Consider the following 14215-nt stretch of genomic DNA (forward strand, 5'->3'; position numbering starts at 1 on the left):
GTTTGTCTGTGTGGGTGGGTCAGCTTTGTGTCTGCCCTGTTTGTCTTTAGCTTCAGTTCCCATCCTGCTTGTGTCTACCCTGCAAGCCTTCAGCTTTAGGTCTGACCCTGCTTGTGCCTGCCCAGTTTGAGAATCCTGAATCCTGTTCCAGCCAAGCTTGTGTGAGAATCCTGAATCCTGTTTGTTTGAGAAATCCTGAATCCTGATTGGTTATCCTGAATCCTGTTGTTCCAGCATTATCTGCCTATAGCTTCAGCTCCAGTCCTGTCTGTTCCTGCATTGTCTGCCTATAGCTTCAGCTCCAGACCTGTCTGTTCCTGCATTGTCTGCCTACAGCTTCAGCTCCAGTCCTGTCTGTTCCTGCATTGTCTGCCTACAGCTTCAGCTCCAGTCCTGTCTGTTCCAGCACTGCCTGCCAAGCCAAGTCTGTTCCTGCATCCAGTTCCTGCCTAGCGAAGTCCGTTCCAGCATCCAGTTCCATTCCAGCATCCAGTTCCAGCCAACCCAAGTCTGTTCCAGAATCTAGCTCCATTCTTGTTTGTTAGTCCAGTCCTGGTTGGGGGGGTTTGCCTCCTGCTGCCGCTCAACGACAGTAGGCCAAGGGCTTACGTTGTTCCAGAGTCCGTGACTGTTTTGAGCCTGAGACCGTGACAAGGCTGCAGTGATCTCAGAGTTTAAAAATACTTTGTTGCGCTCACAATGCTGCAAGGAAATCCTCATGCTGCATTACAAGGTGAGGCAAGAAAAGTAACTCATAAGAACATAAGTGTTGCCATACTGGAACAGACCAAAATCCATCAAGCCCTGCATCCTGTTTCCAACTGTGGCCAATTCAGGTTACAAGTATCTGGCAAGATCCCAGAACAATAAAATAGATTTTTATTATTATTTATTTAGATTTTGCTCATAACTGTTTCAATAGTAGCTCAAGGTGAGTTACATTCAGGTACACTGGATATTTCTCTGTCCCAGGAGGGCTCACAATCTAAGTTTGTACCTGAGGCAATGGAGGGTTAAGTGACTTGGCCAAGATCACAAGGAGCAGCAGTGGGATTCAATCTAGATTGAAAGCCCACCTCTTTAACATTGTTTTTGACTTGTAACCACTCGCCCCCACCTACCCTCCTCTCCTCCACACATTAATTGATTTGCTTGCTTTATTTTTGTCTATTAGATTGTAAGCTCTTTGAGCAGGGACTGTCTTTCTTCTATGTTTGTGCAGCGCTGCATATGCTTTGTAGCGCTATAGAAATGCTAAATAGTAGTAGTAGTAGATTTGAATCAGCCACCTCTGGATTGCAAGACTGGTGCTCTAACCACTAGGCCACTCCTCCACTTATATCCTAGAAATAAGCAGTGGGTTTCCCCCGAGTAAATCTTAATAATGGACTTTTCTTTTAGGAAGGCATCCAAACCTTTTTTTTAAACCCTGCTTAACTAACTGCTTTTACCACATGCTCTGGCAGCGAATTCCAGAGGTCCATTCCATTTCACTCATTATTTTATAGACCTTTATCATATCTCCCCTCAGCCATCTCTTCTCCAAGCTGAAGAACCCTAGCCACTTTAGCCTTTTCTCATAGGGAAGTTGTCCCATCCCCTTTATCATTTTCGTCGCCCTAGAGTTTTTTGCTGTTTTCTCAGCAACTGCTTTGAATCTCAGTGAAAAATTTTATGTCCTTTTTTTAGTCATCATACTTATTCACTTTGTCTTCCTCTCTTGTGGCTTCAGTTTTAGCAGTCACATATTGACCTGAGGCACAAGAGTGGAGGAGTGGCCTAGTGGTTAGGGTGGTGGACTCTGGTCCGGAGGAACTGAGTTTGATTCCCACTTCAGTCAGGCACAGCTCCTTGTGACTCTGGGCAAGTCACTTAACTCTCCATTGCCCCAGGTACAAATAAGTACCTGTATATGTAAGCCGCATTGAGCCTGCCATGAGTGGTAAAGCGCAGGGTACAAATGTAAATAAAATAAAAATGTATTACTAATAAACAACATTTAATTATGTTAAGCTATGTTGATGTTACTAACATTTAGTGTTACTACCTAGCGATGCTTGCACGTTAAAAATGTTCGAGCTGAAGCAATAAAATAACATCATTGAAACCTATACAGTTAGCAATGTGTCAGACTTTTGCAGTCACCGTGAATGCTTAGAGTGCCCATCCCCACCTTTAACACAGGCCTTCAGTTGCTTTCCGAAGTTCTTAACAGCCTGTGCCATGCTGTCCCAGATCATCTGCAGCACTTCCTTGAGTTCAGTGATTGTTTGTGGCTTTGGGTGGAGCTTGTGATTGGCATCCATTATTGCTTCTCAGACAAAAGTCTACATCACTGTGACATCATTAACAGTAAACTGGTAACCTGAGGGGTTGTTTTTTTTTTTTTTTCAAATAATGGTAGTTTTACAGTGCAAACATTTTTGAATGAGCAAAAACCGCTGGGTGGTCTCACAAAAAATTTTGTAACTTTGCTATGTTTAAAGATAATCTCACTCTACTTGGTATATAACCGTAGATAGTAACAACAAATAAAGCTGTAAAGTTTTGCACTGAAATTCTAAGCGGTTGCTGAGAAAACAGCAAAAGACTCTAGGGGGTTACTTTTTTCTGCCTCATCTTTTAGATCCTAATCCAAAATAGGTGAAAATTGAAAACTTTTTATTGTGCTGATAAAAAAACACCAACTTTGTTAATAACAAAAAATTAGAAAAATGAAACAAAAAGCAGACCACCCCCTGATGCAGAAATAAGAAAACTAGACATTCTCCATTGACAATTCATATAAATGTAATTTTTGACAGCCGGACATTTGTTTGAAGCAGTAGTTTTATTTTGCAGCGTTCTGTAGGATATTTTGTGTTTGCATACTTACTAACTGTGGATAGAGGTTTCTCCTAGGCTTAATCTTGTGTGTGTCCTTTTCTGGTGCAGAAACAACTGTATTCAAGTATTGATGTAAGCATGTGATGGATAGCACAAATTAAGTTCTTTGTAGTGAAAATTGTGAAATTGACAGTTATATGCACTTGGATTGCATTTGGACTGAGGAATGAAATGTAAGCCTTATTCAGACAGCATGAAAGTGGCAACTTTTAAGGCTATGAATGTTTTCTGTTGGTCCCTTTAAATAATTGTGCACCATCAGTGTAACACAGGACTCACTAATAATTTCAAAGATGGCCTGGTGGATTAATGGATGCATTGTTTTGGATTTTATAAAATAAGTATAAAATAAGTACATTTTAAAAATTCTTTTCAGGTGCATTGCTATAAAATTACCCTCACAGTGTTTCTCTGTATGGTACACAGTGGAGTTCCTTGGCAGGAATACCACTGGAACTTTATTGGGAGTAGCAGATACTGGAAGAGGAGTTTCAGAGAATGGACAAGATCCTGGGGTTGTGTGTGAAGGAGCTAATGCTACAGCTCAGGGAGATGGGTGAATGCTAATATTCTGTGGAAAAGACAGGCACTGAACCTTCTGGGGCAGTGCTTCCCATATCCAATATGACCCCATTTTAACATTAAAAATTCACATGACCCAAGATGATGTTGATGATGAAATGAAAATAACAGATCGGCGCGGCTCTGCTGCCTCTTATAGCCTGCTCTCCCACTTATCTAAAGCATAAAGACAGCAGTTAGCACAGGACCCTTAGTGCCTGCAAGTACTGGGCATAGGTTGCAGTGGAGGTCCAAAGAAAGGGGGAGCAGCTTTGTTTCTGTGTTCCCATCTAATGATAATGTGATCTCATGGGGTCCCAAATTACAGTTTAGGAACCAGTGCTCTAGGGCCAGATTTCAGAATTGGGCATAAGTTTTTAACTCTAATTTGTCTGTCAGTGTAATTCTTATAGGTGGATATATTTAAACAGTTCCAAATTTGTGCAAAAATAATCTAGTTTTTGTGAAGATATTTCAGAATTTGATTTTTGCTGCAGAATAGTAGAGGCTCTATGTGTATGTGAGCAACCTTAAATTTAGTGGAAATAGAAAAATCAAAATACTTTTGCCTTTTTTTTGTTTAGCTTTTAAACGTGGGTTTTGTAAAGATGCAGTGACTAGTGTTCAGGGCAGGGGCACACACTGGCACTGGGGATCCCCGAGTATTGTCAGCAGGGTCCCCAGTGAAATGTAACTGTCGTGACATTTGAAGTACAGGTCTTGTGAAGGTTTCCATGGGAACGCCATGATGTCATGGGAGTCTCACACTGGTTTTTCTCTTCTGACAGTTTGTGCTGTGAATTTGTAGAGACACCAGCAGAAATGTCTCTGCCACTGTTAAAATCCCACAGTTCTGATCTGATTCAGGAGGTGCCACTGTTAAAATCCCACAGTTCTGATCTGATTCAGGAGGTGGCAGCTCATGTTCCTGACCTGGTGGTGTATGGGAGTCTCTCAAACAAAACTCCATATGAAGAGAAGTGTAATGGTGTTCTGCTGTATGCAGACATTTCAGGTAATTACAGTCTTTCATTTCTACTCATATGGCTTCTATATTTGCATAAGCAATGTCATTCTGGGACTGAACAAAATTTCATCAAGCCCAGTATCCTGTTTCCAACAAATGGACAATCCAGGTCACAGGATCCCAAAAGAGTAAAATACATTTCATGCTGCTTATCACAGAAATAAGCAGTGGATTTTCACAAGTCCACCTTAATAATGGTTATGGATGTTTCTTCCAGGAACTTATACAAATCTTTTTTAAAAGCCTGCTTTTACCACATTCTCTGGCATCAAATTCCAGAGCTTAATTTGATTGTAATTTCAAAACAACCAACATTATTATTATTAACATTTTTATAGCGCTACCAGACGCATGCAGCGTTGAACACCTGATATTCTGCATCAAATCCTGAGCTCCTCAAAAATAAAACTGGTGCAGTTCTGTCAATGCTTCTGCCTACACAGGGGCTAGGATTGTCATCTTTTCTTCTTGTCATCTAGGGAGACAATAAAAACCATAAAAAATGAATGTGGGGGTTAAAGAGGCTCAGGGATCAAAAGCCAATGAATGAAAGACTTTTGGATGATCTCTTCCCCAATAATCATTTGCCTTGCAGGTCCTTGTAACATTAGTTGCCTTTACATCATTAATCCAATGGCCATCTTACCTTACCACATATCCTGAGGGTATCCTGCTACCCCACAGCATTCCGTGGGCACACTCCTATCTGCAAGAACCTGTCTGGCCCACATCCTCTACCAGGTTATTCTAATTCCGCTATATCTTTTGAGATACAGCAACCAGAACTGAACACAATACTCAAGGTATTCTAGACTTGGTGTTCTGTGAAGGGGTTGACAACTTTGGCACAAGACTGGAGGCATCAAGATAACACCCCTATCATGGATGGATCATTTTCTAATCACATTTTCTATTAAGGAGTTCCAAAAATAGATGGAGCAAACCAAAGTTTGGAAGGAATTTTGAGACATGAAAAATCTGACTGCTGATAACTTCCTAGAAGCCTTGTCGTACCCCCATGTGGATGTAAAGATGGTAACCGTGTCAGAACAAGTTGATATATGGAATGCACACTTATCAATGGCATTGACAAAAAATAGCCCCTCTATAGAAGGTCCTATGTTCTACGCACAAACTTTCCTTGTGGTTCTCCCCAGAACTATGGGTCCTTAAGCATCAAGGATGCCAACTTGAAAGAAAATGGCACAGATCTCACCTGGCTAAAGAGAGGATCAACTGTAAGGAACATATCGCAATGTACCGTCGGGCCTTAACAACAGCCAAAAGGCAATATTTCAATACAACCAAGCAACTATTTAAAATAGTAAGTAGCCCACTTCAAACTCCACAGTAGAACTAGCCATCCCAGTCACAGCTAACCAGCAATGATTTTCCCAAATAATTTGCTAACAAAATTAAGGGTCTCAATCTGGACCTACAGACAGGCCCATCAAAACTCTTACCAGCTAATGAGGAGAAAATTCCTCCCTCACCATGTACAGCCATCTGGGACTCAACCACTCAGTCACAGAGGAAGCTCTTGAAAACATTCTGAAAGGTCTGTGGCCGACAACCTGCCCTCTTGATCCCTGTCCAGCAAGGATAGTACAGTGAGTGAGCAGAGGCCTCATTGAAGGGGCCACAAAAATTAACTCCTCTCTTGTGGAAGGGCAGCTGCCAACAACTCCAAAAAGAGCTGTAGTGCACCTCCTCCTAAAAAAGATGTCTCGAGCAGGACAAGCTTGAAAACTACTCACCAGTCTCTAATATTCCTTTCTTGGCAAAACTTATAGAATAGATATTCAATGCAACGATTGGCTGGATGAAAATAATTGGCTAGACCTATGTCGATCTGGCTTCAGACCTGGGTATGGAACAGAGACAATTCTTGTATCCCTTCTTGATGAGTTGTACAGAAACTGTGACAGGGGATCTGCCTCAATACTAATGCTGCTGGATTTCTCAGCAACCTCAATACTGTGAATCATAATATGCTTATGAGGATGGCAGAAACAGGTATCAGTAGCACAGTATTTACATGGTTCAAATCCTATTTGTCATACAGACAACAATCAGTTCTCTTCAACAACAGCACATCATTACCTTGGGCACTGAAATATGGGGTGCCACAGGGACCGACAAAAATACAGAAGAACAGAAGCCCTTACAGTCATGAAGACAAACTAAACACAGCAAAGTTGACTCAAAAATGATCAGACGATGTTCCAAAAATCTAAAAGTTTATTAAACAACAACCAAGTCTTGACATGAGCCATGTTTCAGCCCATCTGCCCTGCCTCAGGAGTCTAAAAATTAAAAACATTTGAAAAGAATATAATGGATTTAGTGTGCTTTATTTGTCAGACAGGACTTTTATTGGGATAATGTTGCACTATCCTTCCCATCCCCTTTACTTCTCAAGCATTATCTTGCTAGCGTCAGAACCATATGTTCTCACTGATTGTCAATATCACTAATTTATTACTTTAGTATAGTTAAGTTTTTGGCTTAGAACTTTCAGTGTTTTTGTTTATTTGCTTGAGATCTTCACTTTGTTGTTTGCTATATGGTCTCTTTCTTGGGCAAAAACTCATTTTGGTGTTATGTTTTTCCTCCGGGGATTTCACTGGTCTTGCAGTGTTTATTCTATTCAATATCAATCACTGATTTGTTCTTAAAGCTGCAAGTTATTTTATAGTGTTGACATCCTTTAAAAGGTACTCTTCAACTCTTTTAAGTATGTACAATATCACTATAATATTTTTCTTATAATATGTTATTACATGTATTTATTTCAAAGTTATGATGTTGAGCTAGTAGTCCATTATGTAATTTATGCATAGATTGTTGTTTCTTGACACCCAGTTTGGAGATAATTCATGAAATTTCTGAGAATACTATTTGTAGCATATGGAATTTGTATCACCTTTTTGAGAACATTGTTACAATCTTTTGCAAATTTGTTTACATTCAATGTATTTTGTTTTTTAGATGTCCCTCTAAGGTTTGAATGTATTTATGTATTTTATAAATTGCATTTATGTTCATATATTGCTCCTTTTTCAGATTTACAATGTATTTGTATTTATTGTTATGCTGTTTGGTTCACAGTGTATTATTCTTTAATTTTTTAACCTTTAAAATTTTAGATTCATGTGATTTACAATCTATATGTAATTTTGACTGTATCATTCGGTTTACATTATATTCTTTTAGAAATGTTTTTAATTTTTGAGTGCCATAGGGATCCATACTGTCTCCCATTTTATTTAGTATCTACCTCAAGCCTCTGGCTGAGATGCTTTGGTTGATTGGCACAAAATTCAATATCTATGCTGATGATGTATAACTACTCATGCCCATTGAACCAGATCTACCCACAGCTTTGAATAAACTGCCTGTCTAACTGCAACTCAGGAATGTGCAAAAAAACAAAAACCTTTGGGTGCGGCAACTACAAAATTTCTCTTCATATATTGAAAAGACAAGTCTGACCACAGTGGTCCATGCCATGATAATGTCACAACTAGACTATTGTAATGCCCTGTACACTGATAAAACCAAAAAGAGCTTGCATCAGCTCCAACTAATTCAGAATGCTTCAAGCTGATAGAAGGCTGCAAGTGGTGTGACCATATCACACCCTTCCTGCAAAAACTACACTGGCTACCAGTACCTTACAGGGCTAAATTTTAAACTCTGTGTTTGATTTTCATGGTCCTCAGACAAAATGGGCTAGAATACTTAAAGAATAAGTTAGTTCTCTACACTCCTTTGAGACCGCTAAGGTTTTCTCAAGGAGCATCACTATCTGTACCCTCGTCAAAAGAAATTGTGCGATATGATACCCACCAGCGATCCTTCTCGGGAGTAGCCTCCACACTCTAGAACTTACTCACAGAGGGGCTATGTCTAACTCGAGACTACCTCTACTTCAGGAAGCAGATGAAAGCCTGGCTTTTCTCAAAGCCTTTAATACGAAGACCAAGATACACTCAATAAAATTACATGGGGATACTTTTAAAACAAATAGGAGGAAATATTTTTTCACTCAACAGTTAAGCTCTGGAACTTGTCTCTGGAGAATGTGGTAACAGTGGTATATCTGGGTTTTAAAAAGGTTTGGACAAGTTCCTGGAGGAAAAGTACATAGTCTGTTATTGAGTGGGGAAGCCACTGCTTGCCATGGAATTGGTAGCATGGAATGTTGCTATTAATTGGGTCTCTGCCAGGTACTTGTGACCTGGATTGGTAAAGGTGATGCACCATGAATGCCGAAGTAATGCCCCAAGAGGGGGCCTCAGTGATACCAAGGGCAGCCTCAGTTCCCATGCTTCTAAGGGGGAAAGTGGATGCACATGCTAAGCCTCAAAATTTCCTGTGTCCCTGCTGGAATTGCATCATGTGGAAGATCCAGAAAGACTGGGAAATGGGGCTGCCCAGCAATAATGCTAGACTTTTTGTGTTTGGCCACTGGAGGGCTGCATGTGTGCATTCTAGTCAACCTAGCCCCTGAGTGGACCACCTCCTTCACATCCCTACCAGTATTGTGGATGCTGAGGGACATCTGAACCCAAAAGCCCTTGAGGGGTACTGGCTCGGGGAACCGTGCCTGAAGACATTCTAACTGGTATATGGATTGAAAGTAGGAGAGCCATGGGGATCAAGCTACAAAGGGTCAGCAGGGTTGATCGTTATATGAAGAAGGTAGTTTAGGTCCTGTGGGTTATGTGCCTTGTAGATGCACAATGAGAGGCTTGATCTAAGGAAGAGATATTCTGGAGGGTGAAAAAAGACACTACCTATCATTGAGATGGAGATCCCTGAATGAAAGGACATATCAATGCACCTTATGCTAACTGGACTGTGGGACAGTCTATCTGAACACAGTATGTTGAGGTCATGGTTGAGTGCCATGGTCCAAAATAACATGAAATGACTCAACTGCTTTGGGGTGGTGTGATGGTCCAGAAGCCTGACCTCAAATGGTACAGCTGAGCCACAGCCATTGAGTAGGACTCAGGTCCAGTGCACTGAAAAGAATAAATGATACCTGTTAAGAATGATTGATTGGTTTCTGAGAAAATAAATAAAAAAGAGTAAAAGTGTAGTGACATAATGGTTTGGACATAGGCCTTGGTTATGCAAATGTTAAGGATAAAGGTATGTGCTGAGTTCAAGGAAAATGTTGGGGATGTGGAAAGAAAATATGGACCCAGATCTTGGAGGGTGTTGGATTGGCCACATGAGTGAGGGGACATTTGAAATTAATATGTTGCCTAAATGATGGAAAATGTTATTATTAAATAAAGTTGAATTATTGGGGAAAAAAGGGGGAAAAATAAAACGGTGGTGTATGGGAGTATGATATTGGGAGGAACCCAGGTCCATGAGGGCAGTGGGTTGGCCCATTTAATGGTTTAAACGAATAAAAGTGGAAAAAATCCTTTATCAAAAATGATTTCTAGTGTTGCTGGGGACTTATGAAATAATATATTACCTAATCATGGTATATTGTTACAAATAAAGTTGAGTTGTGACTTTAAGTGTTCTTGGGTGGCAGAAATATTAAAGTGATAGAGGTGCACAATGTTAACTCCGTGAGAGTGGTGAATATCACCTAGGATGAGACGAAGAAAAGAGGTAATACACTGGAAACAAAAAAAATAAAAACAGAGGTTGAACATGGGGTTTAAGAATATTATGGGAAAAATTATGATGTATGTTTGATGTTGTATTCCAGTAGGGAAGGAACCTTAGTTACAAGATATCCCTTGATGGCAAGGGATTTAGTATTTGGGGGGGAAGAGTGTAAACATCTGTTAGGTTGGGGATTACTGAGAAGGGGAGGTTCCCTAGAGAGTCACTGGGGGGGGGGGGGGTGACTAAGATGTCCCCAGGTGGGAGGAGGCCCAGCCCAGGGAAATGAAGGTTCCCTGGCAGTGTGTGATAAGAGGGAGGAGTTACTAAGAGAATAAAGGTGAGAATTAGGCCCTGGAGGATGGGGAGGGGGTCTGGTTGCCTGAGCATCACCTGCCAAGAGACCTGGAGAAGGAAAGGGGAATCCTGAGGGAGTGTGACATCAGGGGCTTTGTGGCTCCTGAATTGACAGCCAACAAAGTGCATGGGCAGAGGAGACACCCAGCCTGGGAGCAGGCAGTTGAAACCAGGAAGAGCTCGGTCCCAAGATCAGGGTGGATCTAGAGTGGGGTCGCCACTGGAAGAGGGTCAGACCAGAGAAGGGTGTAGCCCACAGGAAATTGAGCCTGTCGTGGGAGAATGAGCAACAGCCAGGGCTGTCGAGAGACACAGCCAGGCCCAGGACAGGACTGGACCACCACGTGTGCACCCCCACACCACGCCCCCTCTCTCCTACACTCGGGCCGCTGCCCCTGCACCTTTCTGTCTTTCCCTCACTCTGTCCTCTCCTGCGTTGCTCTTGTCTGTGCCGAGAATCAGAACCTGGATGGTTGCATTAACGCAATATCGTATTAATGCAATCATCCTGGTCCTGGGCGACACACAGGAGCAGGAGAGGACAGACCCAGAAATAAACCTGAGAGGATCAAGTGGTATGGGAGTTCCCCAGATGAACAACAGCAGAATTGGAATGCAGTTTGGGTTTACCTGTAGTTGAATAATAATGTATTTATTTTGTTTATTTACAACATATCTATCTCACATTTTCCAATTAGTGTTGTTTCAATTTGGCTTACATCGAACTAAGAAATGCAATAAGATAGGGGATCTAAATTACATAGAGCCAGAGTGGCTTGAAGAGCGATAGGGGAAGAAGTGAGGCAGGAGGAAATAGAAAGGACAGGGGAAGGGTGGTAGTTTGGGGAAGTGGATCTATTAGTGGAAGCTAATGCAGGGTAGTGACCAGGCAAGTGATGGAGGGCAGTTGCTGAGTAAGAGTGATGACTATTCATAGCTGATTCACAGTGGAGCTTTGTGGAAGAACATAAGAGTAGCCATACTGGGTCAGACCAATGGTCCATCTAGCCCAGTATCCTGTTTATCCAAACAGTGGCCAAGCCAGGTCACAGGTACCTGGCAGAAACCCAAATCGTGGCAACACTTCATACTACAAATCCCATACTACATACTTCCCATGTCTGACTCAATAGCAGACTATGGACTTTTCCTCCAGGAATTTGTCCAAACCTTTTTTAAGCCCAGATACGCTAACTGCTGTTACTGCCTCCTCTAGCAACGAGTTCCAGAGTTAAGTAAAAAAATATTTCCTCCTATTTGTTTTAAAAGTATTTCCATGTAACTTCTTTGAGTGTCCCCTAGTGTTTGTACTTTTGAAATGATCTAGTGTTTGTACTTTTGAAATGATTTTTTGAAGTGGGCCTTGAGTCTTTTAGGCTCCTCAATGCTTTTAGGAGTTCATTCCAATTCTTAGTGCATAGTAGGTGAAGCCTGATGAGTATACTGTCTTGTATCATAAACTCTAGCAGTTGGGGAAATGGAGTGTTAGATAGTTTCATGCTTCTGTGTGTATGTTGCATAGCAGTAGGTTTATTAGGTTCAACATGTATTCGGGAGCCAGAATGAAGATGATTCTTTATGCTAGTGTACAGAACTTGAAAGTTATCCTTGCCTGCATGGGGAGCCAGTGCAAAGCTTGCAGCACTGGATTGGCTCTTTTAAAGCATGATTTTCGGAAGATCAGTCAGGCTGCAGTGTTTTATGCCATTTTGAAGTTTTTTTTCATAATTGAATCTTTGCAGCTGGCATTGAAGCCATTACAGTAGTCAATGTGTGCAAGGATTAGGGTTTGCACAAGCATCTGGAAGACTTCTCTTGGAAAGTAGCTTCTGATGCACCTCATTTTCCATAGTATTTGAAATATTTTGGTCACAGTGTTCTTTGTGCTTTGAAGGACAAGTTTCGGTCTAGCGTGATTCCTAGGATTTTCAGGTTGTCCTCTATTGGGTAGGTGGTCACGTCAAGGGTGATGCTGGAGAAGGCCTCCTTGCAGTAACTGGAGGTGAGCACTAAGAATTGAGTCTTGTCTCTGTTGAGTTTGAGTTTGAATGCTATGGTCCAGGATTCCAAGATATTCAGTCCTTGAGTTATTAAGGTGTTTATTTCTGACATGTCATGACTAAATGGGATGTATATGGTTATATCATCAGCATAGATTGGTGTGTTGAAGCCATGCTTTGATAGTGTCCTTGCCAGTGGGATCATCATTATGTTGAACAGTGCGGGTGAAATCAGTGAGCCTTGCGGTACCCCACAGTCTGCCTTCTATGGGGAGGAGAGTAGGTTGTTCATTTTGAACTGGTAGGATCTTGATGTTAGGAATCGTTTAAACCATTGTAGTACCTCGCTTCCAATACCGAGTTTGTCCAGAATTCTTAGTAGAATTTGGTGGTCGACCATGTCAAATGCACTTGACATGTCGAATTGTAGAAGCAGGATTTTCTTGCCCTTGCTGATTTCACTTTTGAAGTTGGCCAGTAAGGTAGTAAGTACAGTTTCTGTGCTGAACTGGGGTCTGAATCCCAATTGGGAGTTATAGAGTATGGAGAAGTTGTTGAGGTAGTCCATTAGTTGACTGTCGACCAAGCCTTCTATTACCTCGGTCATGACTGGGATGGAGGCCAGGTCTGAAGTTTGAGATATCGCTTCTGCTCTTTTGCATAGTTTTTGGTATTGGCGTCAGTACTATTCTACCTTTCTCCATTGGGAATAAATCGTTGGTTAGCATGAATGATAAGTGAGAGTGAATTTAAGTTGTAAAGTGTGCTGGAGCATTTTTCATTAGGAAGTTGGGGCAGGTATCTAACATGCAGTAGGCCCTGGAGAGCTTCTTCACAGAGTGGGTGACTGCTTTGAGTGTGGGTGGAGTAAACGATGGCCAGACTTTGTCTACTGTGATTCATTTTGTTGTTCTTTCAGTTCGTCATTGTAAAGTTCTAGATTTCTACTGTTGTGCTAGTCCCTTTCTTAGGTCAATGATCGTTTTTTCAAAATATTGTGCTAAATTGATTGCGGATAGAGCATCTCAGTTTTTGATATCACAGAGTTTCTGTTTATTAGGTTGTTCACTAGCCCATATAAGTTCTTTATGTTTCTGTAGTTGGTCTCTGCCTGCTGTCTGTAATATTTCCATTTTGCATGTCTTTATACTCACCTTGTAGCATTTGATGGTGTCTTTCCATGCAAATTTGAATTTTTCATCTCTGCATTTTTGCCATTTTTGCTCTAGCTTCCTGTGTTGGCATTTTAGCTTTTTCAGTACCTCGTGGAACCAGGGGGATAGTTTCACTCTGTGTTGCTGTTTCATCTTTAGAGGGGAGATTTTTAGTTCCAGGTTGTAAAGAATTCAGTGGCCTCTGTTGTGATATGTTTGGTGCCATTTTGAATTCTATCCCAGAATGTCTCACTAGTGATTTTGCCTTGCAATATATTGTGCTGGTGTTGCTGCCATTGCAGAATTGGAGAATAAAGGTTTGCATTTTGCTTAGACTATTGCCTGAAGTGTACTTATTGAGGCCCAAGAGGGCATGAGTATCTCCCAAAGTCCCAGATTGCTAACTTCAACCCACTCCCAGCTCGTCATGAGTGTAGACTGATTTAAGAGAAGAGTGATGTGCCCGATTGTGAGAGGTGGTGGAATTGTCCCTGTGAGCCGAGGTCCAAGTGAACTGAATCTATCCTAGGGTTGAGACTCGGGCTGCAACTGTATTTAGTTTTTCTTGTATGGAGTTCCCAAGAATCAAC

The 14215-nt window shown here is 41.4% G+C and overlaps 1 protein-coding gene across 1 annotated transcript in view; it reads left to right on the forward strand.

Moving 5' to 3' along the window:
- The first annotated feature begins 699 nt into the window (after positions 1–699).
- Positions 700–14215, forward strand: part of LOC115469679 (adenylate cyclase type 10-like) — a 254501-nt gene continuing 240985 nt past the window's right edge. Inside the window, exons 1-2 of the mRNA XM_030202467.1 lie at positions 700–733; positions 4256–4462. Of these exons, the coding sequence (XP_030058327.1) occupies positions 700–733; positions 4256–4462 (241 nt within the window). The remainder of the gene's footprint in view (positions 734–4255; positions 4463–14215) is intronic.

This window comes from Microcaecilia unicolor, chromosome 4, assembly GCF_901765095.1.
Source record: "Microcaecilia unicolor chromosome 4, aMicUni1.1, whole genome shotgun sequence".
Lineage (NCBI taxonomy): Eukaryota > Metazoa > Chordata > Amphibia > Gymnophiona > Siphonopidae > Microcaecilia > Microcaecilia unicolor.